At 51.0% G+C, this 22,012-nt stretch overlaps 1 protein-coding gene and 1 long non-coding RNA gene across 13 annotated transcripts in view; one reads left to right on the top strand and one right to left on the bottom strand.

Annotated features, from left to right (window-relative positions):
• Positions 1-22,012, bottom strand: part of RNF220 (ring finger protein 220) — a 221,322-nt gene that overhangs the window by 115,448 nt on the left and 83,862 nt on the right. For 5 of the 12 annotated variants that reach the window (XM_086841304.1, XM_086841296.1, XM_086841301.1 and 2 more), the window contains exon 3: positions 14,850-14,924. The exons of the other annotated variants lie outside the window; for them this stretch is intronic. In XM_086841304.1, coding sequence (XP_086697430.1) covers positions 14,850-14,924 — 75 coding nt within the window. The remainder of the gene's footprint in view (positions 1-14,849; positions 14,925-22,012) is intronic. 12 annotated transcript variants of the gene reach the window in all.
• LOC147651691 (uncharacterized) lies at positions 165-6,013 on the top strand. Its single transcript, XR_015273584.1, has 2 exons — positions 165-285; positions 514-6,013. It is a non-coding gene; the product is annotated as an uncharacterized LOC147651691 (long non-coding RNA).

The following is a 22,012-nucleotide window of genomic DNA, read 5'->3' as shown; positions in this document are numbered from 1 at the left end:
CGCCGATTCTCTCCCAGTCTCTGTGTCTCTCATATGCTTGAGTGCTAGTATTAATTATTAGAGCCAATTTACTGTTTATACTCTGATGTTTTAACTAATTACCACTAATGGCAGACACCAGTGGGCAATCAACTTCATTTAGTTCCCAGTGCAAACCACTCATTACCATCTGAGAGGGAAAGAGAGTGTGCAGGAGGGATAAATAAAGACCGAGCTGCATGGGTGAGTGCCTGGTGATGAGCTGCAGTGCTGGGGAAGCCCCTGCTTCCCAGGACAGTCCTTTTGGTAGGGGCTCCGGGGAAGGATTTAAATCTACAGCATGTGTGGTTGGGCAGTAGGAGAATGCTGCTGTGCAGAAATGTCCTGCAGGGCTTGTGAAGATTTCTGGTTCTTCACTCCCTGTGCTAAGTCCTGCCTTGGCACCAGGCAAAAGCTGTGAGACTGAGAGATACAGTTACCAGAGAGCAATGTGCCTTTTTCCTTGCATGGTAAATGGTTTCTTTTCCCTTCTAGGATTCATCCCTGGGGGAATGAAGCCCCTGCTCATGTTCTTGGCTTGGTGTGATGCCAGATGGAGCCAGGCTTCCTGAGTCCCAGGTGCCTCTGGTGTTAATCCTGCTGTGAGAGGAATGGTGGGTGATGTGAAGTTAAGATGAGCTGGAGCTGAAAGGTCCTTGAGCTGAGCTTCCTTCTGTCTGGAGCTGAGCTAATGAAGGTCATTCATAGAGATAATTCAGCTGTTTCTGTGTGTAGTGATATTGTCAACACAGATCCTTAACTCAGCACATCCCTTAGCCTAGCTTGTGTCTCTGTCTGCATGTTTCCTCTGGAGACCCAGGAAAGACCCCGAGGCACATTTTACTCTCCTGCACCTCATAACCACTGCAAGACCCTGTGATGTTAAAAGTACACCACCTTCAGGTGGTACAATTCCCCTGGCTGTGCTCCTCTCTGTTTTGGCCCAAGAAACAAACACGTGGTGTAGAGAGGGGCCTGCAACGAGGGACGATGGAGTAAGATGGCTACACCAGAGCTGGGCTGGCTCTGAGGATTTAGGAATAAACTTTCATGGGCACAGCCCAGAGGGGAGAACACAGGAGACAAGCTCTTGTGTCTCTCCCATATGGCTGAGAAACACCTCTAGAAAAAGTGATATCCAGATTTATTTGTCTCTTACTCCAAGACCTGTTAACCCTGATCTGGGACAAACCTCTAGCCAACTGTATTTGTGCCTCTGGGAATTTGGACTCTTCCAGCCCTTGAACAAGAACCTTTCCAGGGGACAGAGATCTCTAATGACCTAACAGATGATCTCATTACCAGTAGTGGGAGTCCTGCCCTAACAAAAGGAACTGTAGTGTTTTCAGAGTTCACATTTCACCAGCTTTAGCACACCGTAATGCCACAACAGCTCAGCTGTGAAGCCCAAAATAGGGACACAAACCAGAGGATTAGGGCTGGGCATGACCTCTCCAATGGAGTCTTCAATCTTTCTCTCCTTCTTTCATTCTCTGATTTGCTCTCTTGAAATCTTGCTTTTGAAAGGGAGATGGGGGATGTTGGAGACCTGCTCCGCAGTGGTGGGGACATGGCTGCTGTCTTGCAAGGAGAGGGGGTTATAACTATGCACACATCTGAAATGTAATTGCTGTCAGCTCTCTCCATTCTTGCAGCACGAGGCCTTTAATCTCTCCCACCAGACCCATCGGCCCTGATATTGCAGCTCCAGAAAGGCTGGTTTTATGTACTTTAACCCTGCGACCTTTACAAATCCCATCATTCCAATCAATACGTCTCATTAGCGTTAGGTAAATGTATGGGATGGATGGGGAGCTGTGCTGGCAGGAGCCCGCAAAGGGTGGGGTGGAAAGTGCTCCTGCCTGCCTGCTCTCAGGGGGCAGCACAGCCCCACCATGTTCCCTGAGATCCTGGGGGTCTCCTTCTCCCCACAAACATCCTTGTCCCCAGATATCCCTCCCTACAGATGCACACCTTGACGCAGCCAGAGATGGGGGGCAGCTAATGTGGAGCATGGAATAAAGTGCCTGCAAAGCCAACTGCAGAGTCAAGAGCCCAAGCTGTTAACTGGACCAAGCTGTTGGAGTCATTTTTCCCTCTCCTTGGGAAGCAGACATATGTTTTACAGCTTTTCCCTATGTTGACTAAATGAAAACATACGGGCCCCATGGCAGGTGATGGGAAAACAGCATGGGGTGTGTGCAGGGCTGCCTGCCATCCCTGCCTATCAGGCAGGGAAGCTGCCAAGGAAGGTAGTCACTGTGGATGTCAGGATAAAGCCATGGAGTGGAGTGAGGAAAGCAAATCTTTGCCACTTCCCATGAAAATGAAGGACTTAATCCATGTAGAAGTGAGTTTACACCAGGTGAATTTACACCTCACCAGCACAGAAATGCTCACTGTGCCAGATGGAACTGACCCACAGGTTCATGGGGCATCAATCCACCAAGGATGCTTCAATAAAAGGATGGGGCCAATCCTGCCCTTGGGAAGACTGGAGGCCAGGTACTGTTGCAATTTTATTTTTGCTGAGAAGAGGTCTCCCTTTCCTGCAGATCAGCATCTCAGCCAGCAGGGCTGTAAATACTATTACTGGCCATAAAGCTACCCAGCTCTCCTGCAAATCCTGCTCAAATGTCTGACTCAAGTGACCCACTGGCACCCACAGACCCCATAGCAGCAGGTGGCCTGGGGGCTGCTACTGCTGCAGCATGCCCATGGTTGAGACAGCCTGCCCTGCTATCTGTGCTTCCTTACTCCTTGTGCTGCCCCCAAGGTGTGGGGTGGCTTCCCAGCAGTCCACAGAATGAGTGGGCTTCAGACCTTGTCACTGCCAGCTCAGCCTGTGACGTGCTTCACAGATCAGTGTTGTGTCAGATCTATGTCCCAGAGCTTGAAATGAGCTATCTCATGCTCAAACTAATTCATACCCAGGAAATCCAGCTCCCCAGAAGGAGAGAAAATGATTTTAAGGTTTTCTCCTCCCAGCAGGGCAACTGGGATGCTTGAGGAGATGAGGGTGTCTTCCTTGTCCTGCCCAGGCAAGGCAAGCTTTTTCAGTGGCATCTGGAGCTGGGTTTAGTTTCTGAGCTCTGCTATCCCCATCTGCAGAGCCAGCATGTTACTGCAACAGTGTTCAGCCCCACCAGCTCTGGGCTTGCCTCAGCAGGAAAAGCATCCTGGTGAATACAGCACACAAAATATATGTGTATGTCTATTTCTGCAAGAGCTTGCAAAAGCAAGGGCTTGAAAACTAGAGGCCAGCTCTGTTTTTCTACATTAGTGGGGTTTAAAGAAGGTTTTTCATGAGGTTTAAACCTCAAGAGCTGGGCCAAATACAACTCTTCCTGGAGTGTGGGGCAGCCAAATTTTCTAGTGGGGATACATGGAGCTGGATATGTGATGTTCCTATTAATGCAGGTCCTTTGGAGACCTGGCTCAGATGCTCCCCCCTTCCCAGCACTGGTTCCCACTCTTCTTGTCTCCCTGCTGCTCTGTTTTGCTGAGGTTTTTTGGCAAGACCTCAGACTTGTTGATAAGCACTAAACTTCACTGTGGCATGAAAACCATTTAAGGACTAAGCTCCCCTTGGCTTTAGCAAGATGACTCTGAGGATCTTGGCACAGCCCCTGTCAGGAGGCAGAGGGAAGGAGAAATTAATAAATCCTCTGGTGGGGCCAGTTTATCTCGATGTGACACTGTTCCTCCTGGAATTAAATGTGCAAGTCCTAAAGTGTCTCTTGAGAGTGGTGGGCCAATTCCCTGACCACCAAGCAGCCATGAAACATGGATCTTGTCCATGACAGGAAAAACTAGTCCATTGCTCAGAGTTGTCCTCTCCAGCAGAACAATTATTGGGCCCAACAAAGCCCTTGCTGTTCAAGTCCCCACCTCTGCTGTGGACTGGGGCACCTCACTCTGGCTAAGAGCTCCCAATAGCAGGGCACCCATGTGCAGGGGGCTCATGGGATCTTTCAAGAAGGTTTTTTTTTATACCAGTAATGTGGAACCAGCAGCAAAATCTCTCAGGCAGCTGCAGACCCTCAGCAAGCCTTTTGGAGCAGTGTTGCCCTCCTCAGTACTGAGCTCCCTGCCTGGCCATCCCCACCTGGCAGCAGGGCATCCCACACAGCCACTGCAAAAGGGAACAGGGTGGAAAGCTGACACATCCCCCAGCTGCACGATTGCTGGAGGAGGATGGAGAAGTGGCCTTGCTGCTGCTTAACCTTCTGGGGCTTGTCTGCCAGCGAAAAGCTTAGCAGGAGGAGAGAGATTATAGATAGACAAGGGGATTGTTGGGTCCAGAGATGTAGGGCACTGCAGCAGCCTTAGATTTTATCTGCACCTCTGTAAGGCTTGACAACCTTAGAATCTTAATCAACAGTTGTTAATAAATGCAGGGAAGAAGCGTGAGGGGTTAAAGGGAGAACATGCAGCAGGGCACCTGGGGGGCCTCCTACAGACAAGGGTACTCAGTGCTACCACTATGTAGTCTAATACCACCTGGAGCATATAAGCTTACCAGCTCCTTTTCCTTTACCTTTCCCTTACCCATTGCTTTTGGACAGCAGTGGGAACAGAAGGAATTCCCAAAGGCCTTAAAATCCCTGCCAGATCCCTGTCAGCTCCATTGGCTCCTGGGTACCATTGACTCCTGGGAACCTGGGCTTCTGTGCTGCACCCCTTAAAGGGATGGAGCTGAGCCTGGCTCAGGGGAAGGTGGGAAGAGGCTGAAGGAAGCTGCAGATGTGGAAGCAAGAACTTCGCAGTTCTTCTTTCACTCTTGGTCTCTCCTGGCAATATTCAGCCTCCAGGACTGCTCTTCTGTGTGCCCCTTACCACCATGCATGGTCTGCATGTGCTGGACCCATTCCTTCACTGCATTTCATCTGTGTCACCAGGAGCTCCTCTTCTTTGGAAGAAGCTGGAGGAAGAAGCTGGGGCAGCCCAGCTGGTTAATAGTGTCACTGGAGAGTAAGCAGGTTCTCAAAGCCCTGGGACCTCATTCCAGAGCCACAATCGCTCCCTGTTGTGCCCTGTCTTCTCCTCACCTCTGGTCTGCAAAAACCTGACTTACTCAGCACAGCATTTCAGTCCCAGCCATTACAATGACAAGGGTGATAAGAGATTCTTATCACAGTGCTCAGAATCGATTTGAAGCTGAGCTCCTTTCCTGCACTCCTCCTCCTCCTCCTCACATCTGCCAGAGCAGAGTGGGTGCTGCACAGGGACTCGGCAGCTGGGTTTGCTGGAGAGCAAAGATGACAATTCAGGGTTCAGATCCCTCCAGAGATATATCCTTCAGCCTAGCAGCTTCAGCTAGCATACATCCCTCAGCTGGAGACAGAACATGGGATCAGAGCCAGGATGCCTGGTCTCCTTCCTGACACACATCTGGGGGAGACCTGCTCAGTATCCCCCAGGCTGCAGGAGGGACAATGCAGATCTGCATCCCTGGAGGACATTCTAAGCCTCTGTCCAATGGGAACTGAGCAAAAGGTATGGCCTCCCAGCTGAGGCAGGAGCTTTTTCTCCTCCTTGTGCTTGGGTGAAAGGAAGGTGAAGATTGTGCTGAGCCCACAAGAGAGACAGGGAGCATCCTGCAGTCCTGAGTCTCAAGCCTGGGGCTCACTGCATGCTGTTTTACTCCAGCCTTCCAAAGAGCTCTTACTTTCTACAGCTTAGTGTGGCCTGCCTTTTTTCAAATCTCCTCCTGATCCTACCCACACACCCACACCTGAGGGGGACATGTCCTGCCCTCCCATGAGTGGCTAATGGGGACAATGCTTGGGGAGAAGACATTTCCTGCTGGCAGAGCAGGGGGCTTCTAGGCTGAAGCTAAGCCCTAGTCACAGCAAAACTGCCAGCATCCCCTTGGCATCACTACAAGCTGCTTTCCCATCCCCTGCTCAGAAGCTCTCTATGTATTTCTCAGAGCAGATCTGGACTGCACACAACTTTCAGTGATGTTTGGGCTGATTTTACACAACTTCCTTGTCTTTTGATTTCTCTCTGCAGCCACTGCCTCGACCATTTAGAAAAACCCAGTCCCTCTCAACAGCCTCAAAAGGTGGCCAGATGCCACCTTAGAGATACACCAGCCCAGGTTTTCACATTTCAGTTTCCCCCTTCTCATCTGCAAGATGGCCAGCACAGTCCTGTCTGCCCAGGAGGGAAGGCAGAGGCCTTGGCAGTACAACTGCCCTGGGCAGCTGGCATTGTAGCTCCCCAAGTCTTGGGGGTGCCTTGTCTCAAATGCATGCACCCACTCTTTGCTGCACACCTGCAAAGGTGAAGCAGGACCTCAGCCACTGGTGGAGAAACTTTGATAGGGTGGGTTATGGGCTTGCCCAGCCACATAGTACAATCGCTGAGGGAACTGAGATGTCCTGGTCTGGAGTTGCTAAGGCGACCAAGACAACCTGGTCTGGACTCACACGAGAAGTCTCAGTTCCTTTTGAAACCTTGAAGTCCCAGCAGCTTTGGTCATGCAGATGTTTCAAATCCTCCATTTCCTCCCACAGCCATCTCTGGGATGGGCAAAAGCACAAGGCAGTGGCAGGGGAAGCATCTGAACAATCAGGGCTTATGTGGAGATGAAGAAAGGCCCTTCTTGTTGGCGGGTGCAGTTGGGGTGAAGCCGGGAGCATCGCAGGATGGCACCCCAGGTACTCCAGCTGTGCCGACTCTCCAGTCCAACAGAGAAGAGGCTGTTGTGGGCCCAGCCCCGGCACAGGGTGTCACCGCCTGCCTTGGTTAGCAGGGATGCTCTCTCTTTGTGCCTGCTGGTTTCTGCTCTGCTGACCTGCTTTGCTCCATCAGCTGGCACCATCCATCACCTCTGGCAGCTGCGTCAATTCCAGGGCTCCACAATGCCATTCCCCAGGGGAAAAAGCACATTTTTTAAGGGAAAGGAGAAATGTTTTCTCTCCTGGCACCCTGCAAGGCTCCCTTTCTCTCCTCCTCAGAGGCATCTAATGCCCAATGCAGCCCAGGGACAGGGGCACAGCATGTGACTGCATTCTTCATTCTGCCCAGCCCCAGCCTTTCCGCTAGAAACCAGGGCCAGGGGGGATGCAGTATCTGCAGTGATCATGGGGCCGATGTTCACTGGCCCTGTCGGCAGCTGGGAGAAATCGGTCTGGCAGTGGCCCAGCCCTTCATATGGTGCCTTATCAGGACTGGCTGCAGCAGCAGCAGCTCTGGGAAGGTGTTGTTTCCTATGTCTCATGGCAGATGGTGGTGGTTGCAAGCCAGGGTGCCAGGGCAGCTGCAAGCTGGGTTAGCTGCAGGATCTGGTATGAGAATGGAACAGGGTGTATTCACACCTCTGTCCTTGAAAGCCCTTCTCCAGGAGATGGCGAGTTTAGAGCATATGCTGGCAGCAATGCCATGACTGAGTACTCACCAAAGGCCACAGTGCTGGAGGGTACCTATAGCTGAGTGCCGGGAAGAAATAGAACAACCTTCATCCCTTCCTCCCTGCTTCCCTGGGCCAGGGTCAGCCCTGCAATGCTGGATGCTGCCCCAACTCTCCCCAACCTCTACTCACTGTCCTGAGGTACAGATGTGGGACAGGACCTGAACATCTTTTCAGTGCTCTCTGCCTCTGTCTCAGCAGTCTCACCTCAGCAGCAGAAACATATGCCTCTTCAATCAATACTCAGCTCTTAATAGTCCTGACAATTCGCAAGAAAACAGGGGCATTAAACGTTAATTATATCTATTTGGATTTAAAAAAATTTATTACTGGAGTTAATTACAGCCAGAGTCATAAAAAGGTGCAGAGCAAGAGGCGCTGCTGTTCTATGGGGTGAGCAGGACTGAACAGTCCTGGCCACCCCAAACTGCTGCTGGGCAAGGATGGAGGGATGTCCCTGCTGTGCCCACCACATGGCTGGACACTGCTCCTTGGAAAGGGACTGCCATGGGAAGGGGCTGTGTGGGGGCTGTGCTGGGGGGCTGTGCTGGGCCAGTGGTGCAGTCTCGGGGCGCACGGCAGGTACTTGCTTAGCTATTGTGCTGGCAGGACCTGGCCTGCCCCAGCCTGTGGGCTTCTAATTTACTGCTTTCCTTTTACCGTAAAACTGAAAGGGGAAGGTGCACCCTTTAATCACTGCCTTCGGGGCCCCGCCTGAAACCACACAGAGACCAAGAGAAGGCTAAGAGTTAATGCTCCTTCCGACACCTTTTTATGATTCACGGGCCTGACCTTGAGCCATAAACTGCTCAACCTCCCCGCCACACTGCCAGTATTTACAGCCTGCAGGGGCCATTGCACGCAGCCACCGATGCAGATCCACGGCCGCGCACGCCGGTGCAGGTACACAGCTGGGCACGCAACAGCGATGCAGCTGGAGACACACAGGCTGGGATGGCTACGTGTCCAGGGACAGCCATGTGGATGGGCAGCCATGGATGGATCCTAACAGCACTGGAGATGGGGATGCACCTAGTGCACTCATCAATCCGTGCTTACGCACACCAGCGTGTGTGTGCAGCTAAATGCACCAAGGTGCCTCACTGGGCAGCCCCTGCAGACACACATCAGAACAAGTTTCAAGCAGGGAACTGAGCACCCACATACCCACTGCCTGCACATTGGACACTGGACCATGGTGGGGACTTTCTGCTTGTTGCAGCAGGGCAGGGCCAGGACAAGCACTGTGGGCATGGCTCCACAGGAAAAGGCCAGGATGAGCTGGCACACCACAACCCCTACAGTGCATGTCCCACTCCCCAGCAGGAGGAACAGCTGTTGCCTCAAGAACCCTCAGTGGCACTCCCGAGGTAGGTCCTGGTATCAGGATTTAATCCACTGCATCTCACCAGCCCCAGGTCTTGCTCCAGAGACCTACAAAAGCCTACGCTGGTCCAAACTGAAGCAGGAGGTCTACTGGTTAAAGTAAAGGGTGCCCCTCTGAGTGGGCTCAGTTCAGCATGCTCCTTGCATCGTGCCTCAGTTTCCTCACCACTGTAGCAGGAAAAATAATCCTGACCTATCATGTTTGCATGGAGTTGGGAGGCCGAGCTTGTTAATGTTTGCGAAGTGGGTTTGGCTCATGTGATAGAGCAAGCCAGAAATGTGAAGGTCATTATTATTAGTGGGATTAAAGTAGTTGCACCCAGAGCAAGGGGTGCAGGGGAACACAGCAGTTGTGTTGAAGCAGTAACAAATTGCACACATGTGCAACCTCAAAATAGTGATGAATCCTACCATTATAGCTCATTTTAGAAGCACTGTGCAGAACCAGAGAACTGCCAGAGCACCTTCTAACACCTCTGCAAAAACAAACCAATGAACGCAGACAGGACTGAGCTAGGCTTTTCCTGGAGACACCCAGAGCCTGTCAGTGCCCACTCAGTATATGCCCAATGAGTCCATGGGCCCATAAGCATCACTTGCCAACACAACTCACCTGGTCCTCACCAGGACAAGGGCCATCTCTGACCCCACTGGGGCATCACGGTAGCGGGCAACTTATCCAAGTCTCCGTATTTTTTTTTGGGTCAAGTTTACAGGTTGTCTAATTTTTTTTCTTTCCTCCTTGCAAAACAAAAGAGGGAAAAAACACCCTTATCTCAGAAAGCAGAGTTCAGGAAAAAGCTACTGGTCTTTTGGACTTGGCAAGTCCTCATTGGTAGCCTTGCTTGTCATGGAGAATTTATCAGCCAAACACAGTGCTGGTATAATGTACTATATAACTTGTGCATAAACAAACTTCAGCATGATAAATGCCCTGCTTTGAAGCCATAAAGTTATTAGCTGTTAGGCTGTTAGCTACTGCTTAGCATGGGACATGCTCCTTCCGTTAACCCCTGGATGCCCCGCCTGTGTGCAGAACCCCAGGGAGATCTCCGGAGGGCACCTCCACACAGCAGGAAAGCACGGAGGGATCAGATGGGCAGGGATGCTTCTGCTGCCATCTGTGCACATTGTACTTGATGCAAGGGCTGAGGGAGGGAAATGCTTTCTGGGAATGGGGCACTGAAGATTGGCAGCTCCTTGCTGTCCTATTTGAGTGCTAAGGCAGCTCCTCTCCATCCCCCTGCCCCTCAAGAGGCAAATGCAGAGGGGAGCAGGGCTAGGGCATGTACTCACAGCTCAGACCTTCTGAGTGTGTACCCATTTCAGAGATGGGCTAAGATGGGGCGGGAGGAAGTCAGCCACCTTCCAGTGCCCAGGTCACCTCTTTTAGGAGAAGAGCTGCTGAGGACTCTAAAGTAAAAGCCTGAAATTTTTCTGGCAGCAGCCAGGCAGCAAGCTCCAGTGAGGTGTTTAGAGTTCCCTCTGCTGCCTGCAGTGCATGGCTGCCTGCAGCTCCTGGTGAGCACAGCCTTGTCGGAGGCTGGGAGATGCTGGAGAAGCAGATCTGTGTCCCAGGGCCAGCACTGCTGGAGATGCCTGACCAGCACCACAGAACCAGCAGTGCTATGGCTCCTGCCAGCTCCACACCTGCAGATCACCCTCCACTGCACAGAGCCAGGCCGTGACACCCACCAAGGACCTCTGGTGCCCCAGGCCACCTCCTGCCCTTGTCCCACTAGACCAAAGCAGGGAGCTGGCTATGCCAAGAATAGCAGCAGGTCTCCAACGCTCAGCCCAAGGCATGGACAGAATTATGCAGCAGTGGCAACTTGTTGGACACACAGCCTGGAGAACCAGAGCTGCAGTGGGAGATGCTGGTGCCCAGGGACTAATTGCTATCTCTTTCCCAGTAAAACCCCTCCTGCAAGGCAGCAGGAGGTGTATCAGCGGGGCCAGCTGGGGGGCAGTAGGACTCAGGGCTGCTTCAGCCCCTGTTCCTCATTAGAAGTCCAGTGTTGAAGAAACTTGTAATTAGAGTCCTGAGTATTAATTAATCTCCATGACCCTCCTCTCATTCTCCTTCCACCACTCCCACAGCTCAGGAGGTCAGCCTGGATTATTAACACAGGCAAGCAGAGGAAGGCAAACTCACCGGGCGGGTTGTCAGACCTTGGGCCATGTTCCCCTGTTCAGAGCAGCCAAAGGCACCATGTCCCTGCCCAACAGCATGACTTCCCTCTCCTCTCTCCTCTCTCTCTTGGCTGGGTTTGATAGGGGTCATCTCACTCACTTGGGCACAGTCAGTACTTTGGGGATGGCATTTAATAAGCTAAAACATCCCAGAATGAGCAGAGCTGCTTCTATGCTAACTTAGTCTGCACAGTCCTTTGCAGAGTGGCTGAGGGCAGACTCCTGCATCCCAGAGGCCTGGATAAGCCTTGCTGGAGAAAACTTACCCTTGGAGACCTCGCAGCATGATGGAGAGCAGAGCAGCAATCACAACCAAAAACATCGCTGAAAGGTCTTCAAGCATCCCATCTCTGCTTATCCAGGTCTTGCTTGGGTCTTTAAGAGCCTCAGCATCATAAAAGCATCGCTGGAGCACAGAGAGGACATGGACACCCTTTGTACAGCATGGCCTTTCCTTCCCAGGGCTGTCCATCCCGTCTGGGGTATGGACACGGCCCCTGGGATGGCCAGCCTCCCTGGAAAGACACTGACCAGGCACAACCCAAGGGCTGATACACTACAAAGAGCTGCCACAGAGCAAGGAAACAAGATATGAAATAAATCCAAACTTTTCTGACTCCCCTGTAACCACCAACTGCTTCCCTCATCTGATTTTTTCCCCTTTTCTGCTGCAGCAATAAAAAGGGGAAAATCAACATCCAAATGATCTTGTTTATGGCGACTAAATAAGCTGCATGTGCTTAATCCGTTAGAGTTTAATGAATTTACGACTTGCTCTGGAATTTGACAAGGGCTGTAAAAGAGTAATTAACATTTATCAGTGTGTTTTTTACACACACCCCACCCTCCTCCCGCCTCCCTTCCCTCCTCCTGCCGCCTGTCGCAAAGCAGCACCGGGTATCGGGGGGAATATAAAAGTGATCAATTAATTCTTAATAATCTCAGGGAAAGATTGTAGAGTCATAGTATGAACTCAGGGAGTGTCAATAAACATGCCAAAGGTTGGTCGCCCCCTTCTTGGCGCTGCTGCAGAGGAATGCGGGCAGCCAGGGAGGGGATGGGTCTGCAGGGGCGGTGCTTTGGTGGACCAGCCCTGCACCCCTTTCCTTCTCTGTCACACTCCACTGCCCTCCAGAGCAGCTTTCTGTCACTGACACAGTGGCCTCTGGGACAAGATGACAGTGAGCGGGAGGCTGGTGACAAGCGGTGTCCCATCTAAAACGGCAGTGGTGGTGATTTGGAAACACAACCCCAGCTGTTAACTATGTCAGTCAATAGCTCTGTCCTAATAGACCTAAATGTTGGGAGGGACCCCAAACTCCCCACCCTGGTCACAGGGCAGCTGAACATCTGCTTAGATGAAGAGCTGCCCCACTGTCACCCTCTTGTCACTCAGAACAGGTGGCTGCTGCTGTTTCAGCTGTACTAGACATTGAAGGTAGGTCCCTGCTGGCCCCTGAGACAAGCAAGGGAGGTCACACCTTGCTTGTGCCCAGCCCTCCCAGCTGCTGTGGAGCAGGGGGGCAAGCAGGGATGCAATTTGGAGGCTGCAAGGGGACAAGCCCAGGCTTCAGCCACCAGTCCCAGGGTGGGCTGAACATGATCTAAGGATCCCAGGAGATTCCTGTGCTGGGAGCCCAGTGTGCTCTGCCTTGGGCCACCTGCCTTGGCAGCCCTGGAAACCAAAGCCAGAAAGAGCCACGGCCATCACCTTCCTGGTAGGTAGGACGGACATATCCCCTGTTTCTGTGACTGTAGCATCATGCCCCCAGCAGCAGCCTTTGCATGCATGTGTGTGACCAGGGTGTGGGGAAGCTGTGTGACTGGACATCCATCAGGGAAGAGAAGGGTCAGTGCTCCTGGGGGCCACCAGGCTCCATGGAGGAGACAGAAACATCTGAGCTTGGCTATGAGGCAGAGGGTCCTGGACACCCACAAACAAAAGCTTAAGGTGATAAATCCTCAGAGGTTTGAGACTCTGGGGATCTGCTCCAGACAGAAACAAATTCTCCCTGTGGAACACAATAGCCCAGAAATAAGCAATGAGACAGGGATGGAGAGGGCTGAATGCAGGGAGTCTGGAAAATCTCTGCCCAGCCCCACAGAGAGCACTGGTGGGGGTGGGAGGTGGAGGCAGTGACATCCTCCCAGAAGGCTGAGATCCCTGTGCCAGGTACACAACTGCCAGCTAGATGGGGCAAACTTGGGATTTCCTGGAAGGCGGGAGTTGTTCAAGCCAGCCTGGAACAACTTGAAGCAGCTGAGTGCAGGAGAAGCAGGGAAAAGAAAGGGAAAACAATAGGATGACCTTGCCTTTATTTCACCTTGACTAGTTTGAATCCAGCTGGCTGGCCTGGGCTGTGGGGCTGGGCAGGGAGCAGAGCTGGTGGGGAGTGGGGCTGAGCCCTCATGCAGGGCAAGGGAGTGAGGGAGGGAGGCTGCAGCAGAGTAACTTTGCATGGCCAAATCATCAGAGAGCAGCAGCTCCCAACAGCCTCTGAGTGAGTCTCCAACCTTGGGCATGCTTGTAGTGCCAGGGGCTGCACAAAAGTGGCACAAATGCTCCTGGGAAGGAGAAATGGTGACACGCAGAGGGGTTTCAGACCACCAGGACTGGTCCCAGCACACCAAAATCTGCTCTGCTGACGAGGCAGCAGGTCTAGGTCTTCACTGCATGAGTGGTGTAGCCAACATCCACAGCCAAGGCTGCCAAAATCACTCGGGAAACATTTGCCAGTGCCAGTTGCTCTTGCAGTACTCTGCATTGCTGTCCAAGCTGGTCCACAGATCCCCTGTGTGACCTCTGGATCTCTCCTCTGCTGGAGGACAGGATGCTGTGTCGGGCACTGAGGGGGCAGAGGGGGCTGCACTCCCTCTGCCTGGGCTGGCTCAGAGGCTCCTTTGTCAACCTGTCTAAACAGCACCTCCTCCTGCAGAGACCTCGCACTGGGGGTCGGCAGCTCAGCGTCTCTGGGATTTGTTATGGTGTTATGGTATTTACCAAACAGCACCTTGGAACAGGCATCCCAAAGGGCTGGGCCGGCCAGACCCACCATCATCCAGCTGCCAGAAAAGCAGCCCCTGGAGCTGAGGTGACTCGGGTGGCATCAGGCAAGTCCTCCCTGGTCACTGCCACACTGCCTCACACTAGGCACATGGCTTCACCTCTGTGCAAGGCTGGAATCCCCACACCTCACCCTGGTGTAGAGGCAGTGCAACTTTGAGAAGGAGCCAAGCTGTGATGGGCGACGCTTGGCCAATGTTTGCTGTTTTGAAGAGGCACCTAATGGTTTTGAGACAGCCTGGCCATGCCCCAGCCTTGCTCCACTCAGGTGCTGCTGACTGTTATAACAAAGAGCATTTATCCAGCTGCATCCCCAGTTTCTCTTGCTTTCTACTTCCATTTTCTGTCACTCAGGTGTGACATCAATAATAAGGTGGATGGTAACCATTAAAGAATGTGCAGCCCCTTGTTGACTTTTCTCCATCTGAATAGTCACACTTCAGGTGACAAAATAGTTGGAAGGAGTTAACAGGAGACCCCCCAGGTCCTCTAAATGCCCTGTCCAGGGTTTTAAGCCCATAAGCATTGGTGCTAAAGATGATTTTAAGCCACGTTTATAAGAAATCTATTGATCCTTTTGATTCTATATGACAGATTAACCATTTTAATAAAACACCTATTGATCATGCATTAACCCTTCTTAGCTATTTATACATTGAATACCAAATCAACAAGGGTGTTCAAATTTCTAGAAAGCTTTTTGGAGGGGGAGGGATGGGGTATTCTTTAGATAACAACAACAAGAAGAAGAAAATAATGCAAACTTACAGAGGGGGAGAGTTAAAATCATACGATGAGTGGCAGTTGCAGACGCCTGGGGCCCTCTTTGGTTGTCGCTTCTATCTGGCAATCAATTGACAAGAAATTGAGATTATGAAACATTGTGCCTATGATCAAAGGAGGTGGGCATACTTCCCCCATCTGAGGTCAAATCTCCACTCCCCCATGGGAACCAACATCAGGGAACACTGGTAATTTGGCCTTTGGCAGGTATGAGACAATGCTGACACCAATTTCAGTGTGAATGTGTCCACCAGCCCCATGGGTCTTTATGGCCAACTTGGAGCAAGGTTGCAACACCCTGAAGGTGGATCCTACTGGAGCATCTAAGATGCCAGTGATATTTTGTGAGAGACTTTATCTGGAGCAACAGAGTAAAAAGAACAGGAAATGAGGAAAGCAAGCACTCCACCAGCTCAGGCCAGTTGGGAATGGGCATGGGTTGTTCACCCCCTCTCCTTGCCCTTCCTTGAAACCCACAGTATCAGTGTGGAATGGTTCAGCTTGCAAACCTGGACTGGCAGAGCTCTGGGGCCTCTTGTGTAAGTGCTGGAGAGGGGGCAGACAGGGCTTCCTCCTGCCCCAACCGTTGCAGCCTCAGAAACCACAGAGTCCCCGGGTGTATTAGGAACTGCCTGGAGGCCGGAGTTTCCTGCAGGTGCCCCATGCTCATGAATCACACCTTGTCAGGGCCTAGGGTGCCCAACGGCTGGGTGACCGCTGAGATGCCTGGGGAGTCCTGCCCTGGGATGCACCTGCCTCCCCACCATGTCATCCCAGCCAGGCAAGGGTTAAGCAGGCATTAATCACACTGTTTGAGAGACATTTCAAAGCCTCTTCCAAATATTATAAAAAATGTCTTTAATCATCTAATAGCGTGAACTCCTCTGATGATGGATGGAGGGAAGTCGCCTCTCTCCTCCTGATCCTAACAGATGAGGCTGAAGAGCTGCTGCTCTGGGGGGGGAAAGTTGGGGAGGGGGCTTGGGGAAGAGAAGGACATTTCTCAACCTCCCACCAGAGCAGTTATAAATATGAGGTCATACAGCAAGAGATGATAACACATTAAGGGCTCTTGAGATATTAGTCTGTCAGCCTCGTTAGACACAGCCTATTTGGGACTGACTGCGTAATTAGAGGCTGGGGTACCCATAACTCATTGGTGTTTATATGGTAGGAAGGGGCTCCAATCACCATCACCCTCAGCACTCTGAGAAGTCATCTCCATCAAGCATTAAATCCCACTCCCTGCTGCAAATAAAATCCTTCTCCCCCCAGTAAAAACTGTTCCTCTTTCCCTCCTCCTGCCCTTCTCACTAAGCCTGGAGGCCACTGCATGCTCAGTGCACCTGCCCTCACCTCTCCCCTCCCTTCTAGGTGGGGAACAGGGTTATGACTTGGCCAAGGTGCCCCAAGGCAGTTAGTGAGCAAGTGGAAAAGTCCTGGCTCCCAGTTCCCTTCCCATGGAACAGCCACAGGGAGCAGTCCATGCTCTGCTCTGCAAGGGACTGCATCCCCCAAGAACCCCTAAACAACCTACACAGCAAGTTTGACCTGCACCCTTCTGCCCTCCAGGGAATTGCTCGAGGCTGGGTTGGAAACAGCTTGGACAAAGATGGTCCTGGGAAAGACTGAGCAGAAATGAGTCCAAGAAAGGCAAAAACATGCAAGAACCCCAAGAGAGCTTGTCACTCTTGCCCTGCTGTGAGCATCCCTATGCTTGGTGGGGAAGCTGGTGAGGAGCTGGGCTTTCCATGTGTTCTCCAGTTTCTCTTCTCAGTTCTGTCTAGGTGGCAGTGAGCACTGACATGGACAGGCACTTCCCAGTCAGCCCAGCCAAAAATTTGGACAAGTGAAACAGGGAAGGGGAGGGTTTCCCTTACAAAACCAAGCAGAGCAAAGGCTCCACAAGTGCCAGCTCTGACTCGACAGGGAACAGACAGGCAGCAGTAAGCATGGGCAGGCAAGCAAAAGCCAAACCCAGCCCTGTGCACCTCACAGAGCTTTCCCAGCAGCACATCTCTCTAAGTCCTCCTGCTGTGTGGCAGGAGCAAAATTAAGGCACCAGGAAGTACAGAGACATCAAATAAGAAAGAGCCCTTGCTGCAGAAACTGCTTGACACTGCCAAGGTCCATGGCATGGCCACCCAATGCTTCATCCCCTCTCCCTGGTTGCCTCTTGTAGCTGGGGAGGGGGCAAGGGGTCTGCAGAGGAGGGGGCAACCCCACGGCTTCCCAGGATGAGGTAGGATAATGAATCCTGATGGGGGAAGTGACCTTTTCCAAATGCCACATGTCATTGGATTTTATATCACACCAGGACAATGTGCCATGGGTATTAAAATCGTTTTTCCAATAGAAGCATGTGTGTGTATGTGTGTGTCAGAGAAAGATGTGAGAAAAATAAAATTAAAATGTGAAAATTAGGCTGCCTCTAAACACAGCCTTTAGAAAAAGACTTGGGTCCTCAAAGAGCAGCACTGGAAGAAAAGATACACGCCCCTTGCTCTGGAGATCACAGATGGTTTTGTCAAGGGAATTCAACTTGTCCAAACCCTATGACAGAAAAAGAGAAAAGGAATTCAAGTCCTGATTTCTGTTTCTAAAGTTCTGCAAAGACTTTCAACTCTACAGTGTCCCTCTGCTATGGAGGGATACCTCCAGAGCTGCTCTACCCATGATCACCTTGCATGTGTGCTCCTGGACACACCCAAGTCCAGGTGCATAAGGTGACAGCCAAGTCCTGCATGATAGACAATGTCAACTCGCTCAGCCTCACCTGGGATGCAAAGCAGGCCCTATCCCTGTGGGCCAGCCTAAAGATGTGTGCAGAGCATCCATGGAGTTACCGACACACACAGGTATGGACACTCTCCCCATATATGCCAGGATACATTCTGATATGAAAACACAATGTGAAAAGGGAGGCACTGGAAGCCAAATTCACTTGAACTCCAGCCTGTTCCCTCAATCTGCAGGGCAATTGTCCGGCTGAAACAACAATTGTCTGGCTGGGACAAAAAAAAAAAACAAAAAAAAAAAACCAAGAAAAAAGAAAAAGGGACAAGCTGTGTTTGTTTATTCAGCTTCTTTCTCTCTCTCCTCGACAATACCCTGACACCGTGTCCTGCCGCGCCAGGGCTACAGCCCCAAAGGGCTAAATTTATCCCAGCTGGAGCCCTGTTTACAAGCCTTGTCCTGTTTACAGCATGGTCCATCCTGCCCAGAGCCAGGCAGTGGCCATCTCTGGGGTGGACAGTTCAAGCCTCACCTTCCTTTGCCTCTGCTGTTCCCAGACTGACCATGCGGTCCCTGGAAAAATGCCCAACTCCCTGCACTCTCCATGTACTTGCACACATGGCAGCTCTGTGGCCCCCTGCCCATCTGGGAAGCAATGAGGAGATGTGGGCTTGCATGGGCTGCTGCTTGTCCAGCATAGTTCTTTGGTGGTCAAGGTGGCTACAGCCTTCATTGGTGCTGGCTGGTGGCAAACCACCACCCTGGAAAACACTGGTTGCAAGCTCAGCAATGAGCTCTATAATGACATATTCACATTCTGTGTGAAGCCAGCTGGGAACAACCATGCTCTACCATGAAAGCATTGGAGGAGCTGCATGGCTCATGCAGACATGCATGGATACTCTGCTCTCCATACCTTACACTGCAGTCACTTTTTTTCTTGCTGTCACTCATCCATCCCTCTCTTCCTGGTGGGCTCACGTGGGCTGGGAAGGCAAGACTGGCAGGAGCTTAGCTCCTCTTCTGGATGACAGAACCAGGTGTCACTCCAGGAGTCTGAGCAGCTGAGCCTGGACAGATGTGATGGGTTGAAGGCTTTGTAAACAGACTAACCTTGGGGAGCTGGAGGAGGGGTGCTCACTGTCAACCCCCCCTTGCACTCTTACCACACTGATTCCCATCTCTGCTGGTATGCACTGGCCTTGGTCTGCTGCAGAGTGATGGGACCTCACCCGCCTGCCTTGCAGCATGGGGGTCTCCTGCCATCCCAGACTGCCTCACCTGTAGGAGCTCCTTTCTGCAGGACTCAGCAACACCCAGACTCTTATTTGCTGTTTAATGAGTTCCATCTAATGAATCCTGACACATTATTTAATTAAAGCTCTGGGTTGCTGTCAGCATTGGCCACAAGTTTGGAGAGGCTGGGAGTCACAAGAGTGGTTCCAGGGGTGACTGAAAACTCTCACCTAGGAGCCTGTGTGCCACCTTCTGCCCTGACACCCTTTCCATGTCCATGTCTGGTCTCAGTGGATGCAGAGGGGATGTGAGAGCCCCATGGATGTGAAATGAAGCAGCTGATCCACGGCTACTGCAGCCTGCTTTATCAGGGCAATGAACAGAGGTTCACCTCATCTCCAGTGGCAGGGCCACTGCTCTGCAGGGATGGATCCCTCTTTGCACCTGCTATGGGCTACATTAATTTAGGCTTAGTGAGTGAGCAACTTCCAGCATGCTGATGATCCAGCCTTTCCTCACACAGACCTGGTGGAAAACTTTCTGATGTTGCCCTGGGAAGCCTCCTGCTTGAAGCCAGGAGTCCTGGATCACATCATGATAAGGGGGCCCTTGTGTGCATATGGAGGGGAAAGGAGTATCTCGCAGAGAGACCCTGACATGGGTTCACCTCCCAAATTGGATGTGGGGCTCAAATCTCAGTGCCCAATGCTGCATCTGTGCAAGGAAGGGTCCAAGAGCAGCTGAGTCTGGACCAAGGCTCCAGTTGCTGCAGGCACAAGAGCAGAAGAATGAGTTACCAAAACCTTCCTGTTGTTACATTTTCTGGAGACAAACAGATTGTCCAGAGCAATGCCCATGGTGGCACTGTCATGGTGTCTGTCTTTCAAGTGCCTCCTTATCTCTCACTGCCCACACCTACCTCACTTCTTCCCTACAGCCTAATTTTGGGTTTGTTTGTACCCTGGGTGGGGGGAAGCCTTTCTGCACTGTATGTCCTGAATGACATCACATGATGAAGCAGAAGGTCCAAAGAGCAGAAGAGGGGTTGTACACCCCAGCCTATTTCCCTATCCAGAGTTTTGGAGATCATCTGTGCATGACTGTGGGTAGAGGTGAATTTGAGCATTAAGGCTTGTCTACATGAAGTGCTGCTCCTGAGAAGCTCCCCATGCTGGGCATTTCCTATTCCCAGAATAATACTTTGTTTGCTCAAATTCACCAGACCCCCTTTCACTCTGAAATGGATGTTTTGGGGAATATTTTGAAAGTCAGAAAATCACCTCCACCCTTCATTCATGTTCACTTCCAAATACAGGCAGGACATTAACAGAAGGGCTAATGGAGTGGCACATCTGCACATGAACACATACGTGTGTGCCCCTCACACGTGCAGCTCCTCATCTCCGGAAGAAGATCTTCTTGTCAGGAAGTCACGGCCCTGATTACTTTGTCTTCCACGTTTAAGAACATCCCTAACTGCTCCTTGGATAGCTCAATTAGTAAAGTGAATATATTATATAAAGTCTAAAAGATTAAACTATCATAGGCAGCCCATAATTTCATGAAGAAGTCAGGGGAGCATATCCCTCTTATTAACTCTATAACAAATGTGATGAAAATGTTCAAATAGAATGTTAATGCAATGTTACGTGTAATTTTCCCAGGCGATTTTCTGCTGAAATATTTCTTTATTAATAGTAATTGAGGGTATAAATTATGAATGAGGCGATTTTCTCCTTTCACTGGGAAAGACGTACTAATGGCAATAATTCTTTATAATAATTTTTTGGGGGGAGAACGGGGAGGGAGCTAGGGTGAGGGGTTTAAAGAAAAAAAATCTTTAAAGGGATTGCAAAATATATAGACTAGCAGTTCATGTTTTATGGCAGGGCGCTGTATTTTATATCCGTGTGCTGGCCATCAGTCCTGTGTGGGTCTGTACTGCACGTGCACAGCGAGGTTCGGGCCTCTGGCAAAGGCGATTTCCTCCTCCAGTCTACATATGTGAAGCCTGGCATCAAGTACAGGGAGTATGAGAGCACCAATGCTGTGAGTCTGCAAATTCAGGACTCCCTGTTTCACTGTTTAAGGGGAAGAGTGGCAGCAAGCACATGATGAGCTACAAGCACTTGTGTTTAGTAGGTGGGTACTCAGGGATGAGGAAGTTAGTGGTACAGGCTCTTGTGAATTTAATACCGACTCTTTTCCATGTTCTCACCATAACCAAAAGCACTTTTTTGTGCTTGTGTCTGGTTTTTTTAGGGGGTGTGTTTTACCATCAGTTCAGCCCAAGCATCTCCATCCAGGGAGATGTGTGGCAGTGATGCATGGTCCTACACCCACTGCACCTTGTGCAGCCTTGGAGCAGGGTGGGACTGGGGCAATGCTGACTTCCAAATACCGCCCTGCATCCCTCTGTAGGACAGAGCCTGAGAACACACACAAGGCCAGCCCAGGGCCATGTGCTTGCACACCACGGACAGGCAGCACCGAGCAGCACAGCTGCTTGCAGGGAAACAAGAAGTCCTTTTGGTGACACCAGAATGAAAGAGGCATTTTACAAGGATTTCAGAGCTTGCTCTCCTTTGGGTTTGTATGTTTTTTTCAACAGACCAAACGATTTCAAAATTTTTCCACTCAATTAAAAGAAACGCTGGTTTGAGTGCAGTTCTTAGCCCTTTCCTCCTGCACACATCTCTCTTCTCTCTTCTCAAAGAAAGACAAAGGCAAAAGAAAGGATGGTATCCCTTAAATTTTCATTACACATCAATTGTCTTTAAAAACCTTCTGAAAGGTTTAAAACTTTTACAGCAAAGAATCCACTTTCCCCTACAATTCTATTTAAAACTTTTCCCAGGAAGGAAACTTTTCAAACAAGTTCTCGTCTATAAGCATAAGAAAAACTCCTGACTCCAGGTCCTTGATGTATGAATTTCACATAAGACATATGAACTTCTTGACATAAGAATTTCAGCCAGCTAAAAAATGCCTCTGGTAAATACTTCCACTGAGAGTGGCCAGCACATACTAATACCCAGCAAGGGGTGGAGGTCCTGGACACCCAGACACAGGGGTGCCCCGCATGAGTGCAGATGTGTTGAGGAGTGAGTGGCTTTGCTCCTCCCCAGAGCAGCTCTTACATTGTGGGGGATTCCCCCTGCTCAGGCTTCTTCCTG

The sequence above is a fragment of the Cyanistes caeruleus genome, chromosome 9 (genome assembly GCF_971803275.1).
Source record: "Cyanistes caeruleus chromosome 9, bCyaCae1.hap1.1, whole genome shotgun sequence".
In the NCBI taxonomy this organism is placed as follows: domain Eukaryota; kingdom Metazoa; phylum Chordata; class Aves; order Passeriformes; family Paridae; genus Cyanistes; species Cyanistes caeruleus.
This window is presented reverse-complemented; position numbering and strand designations above follow the sequence as displayed.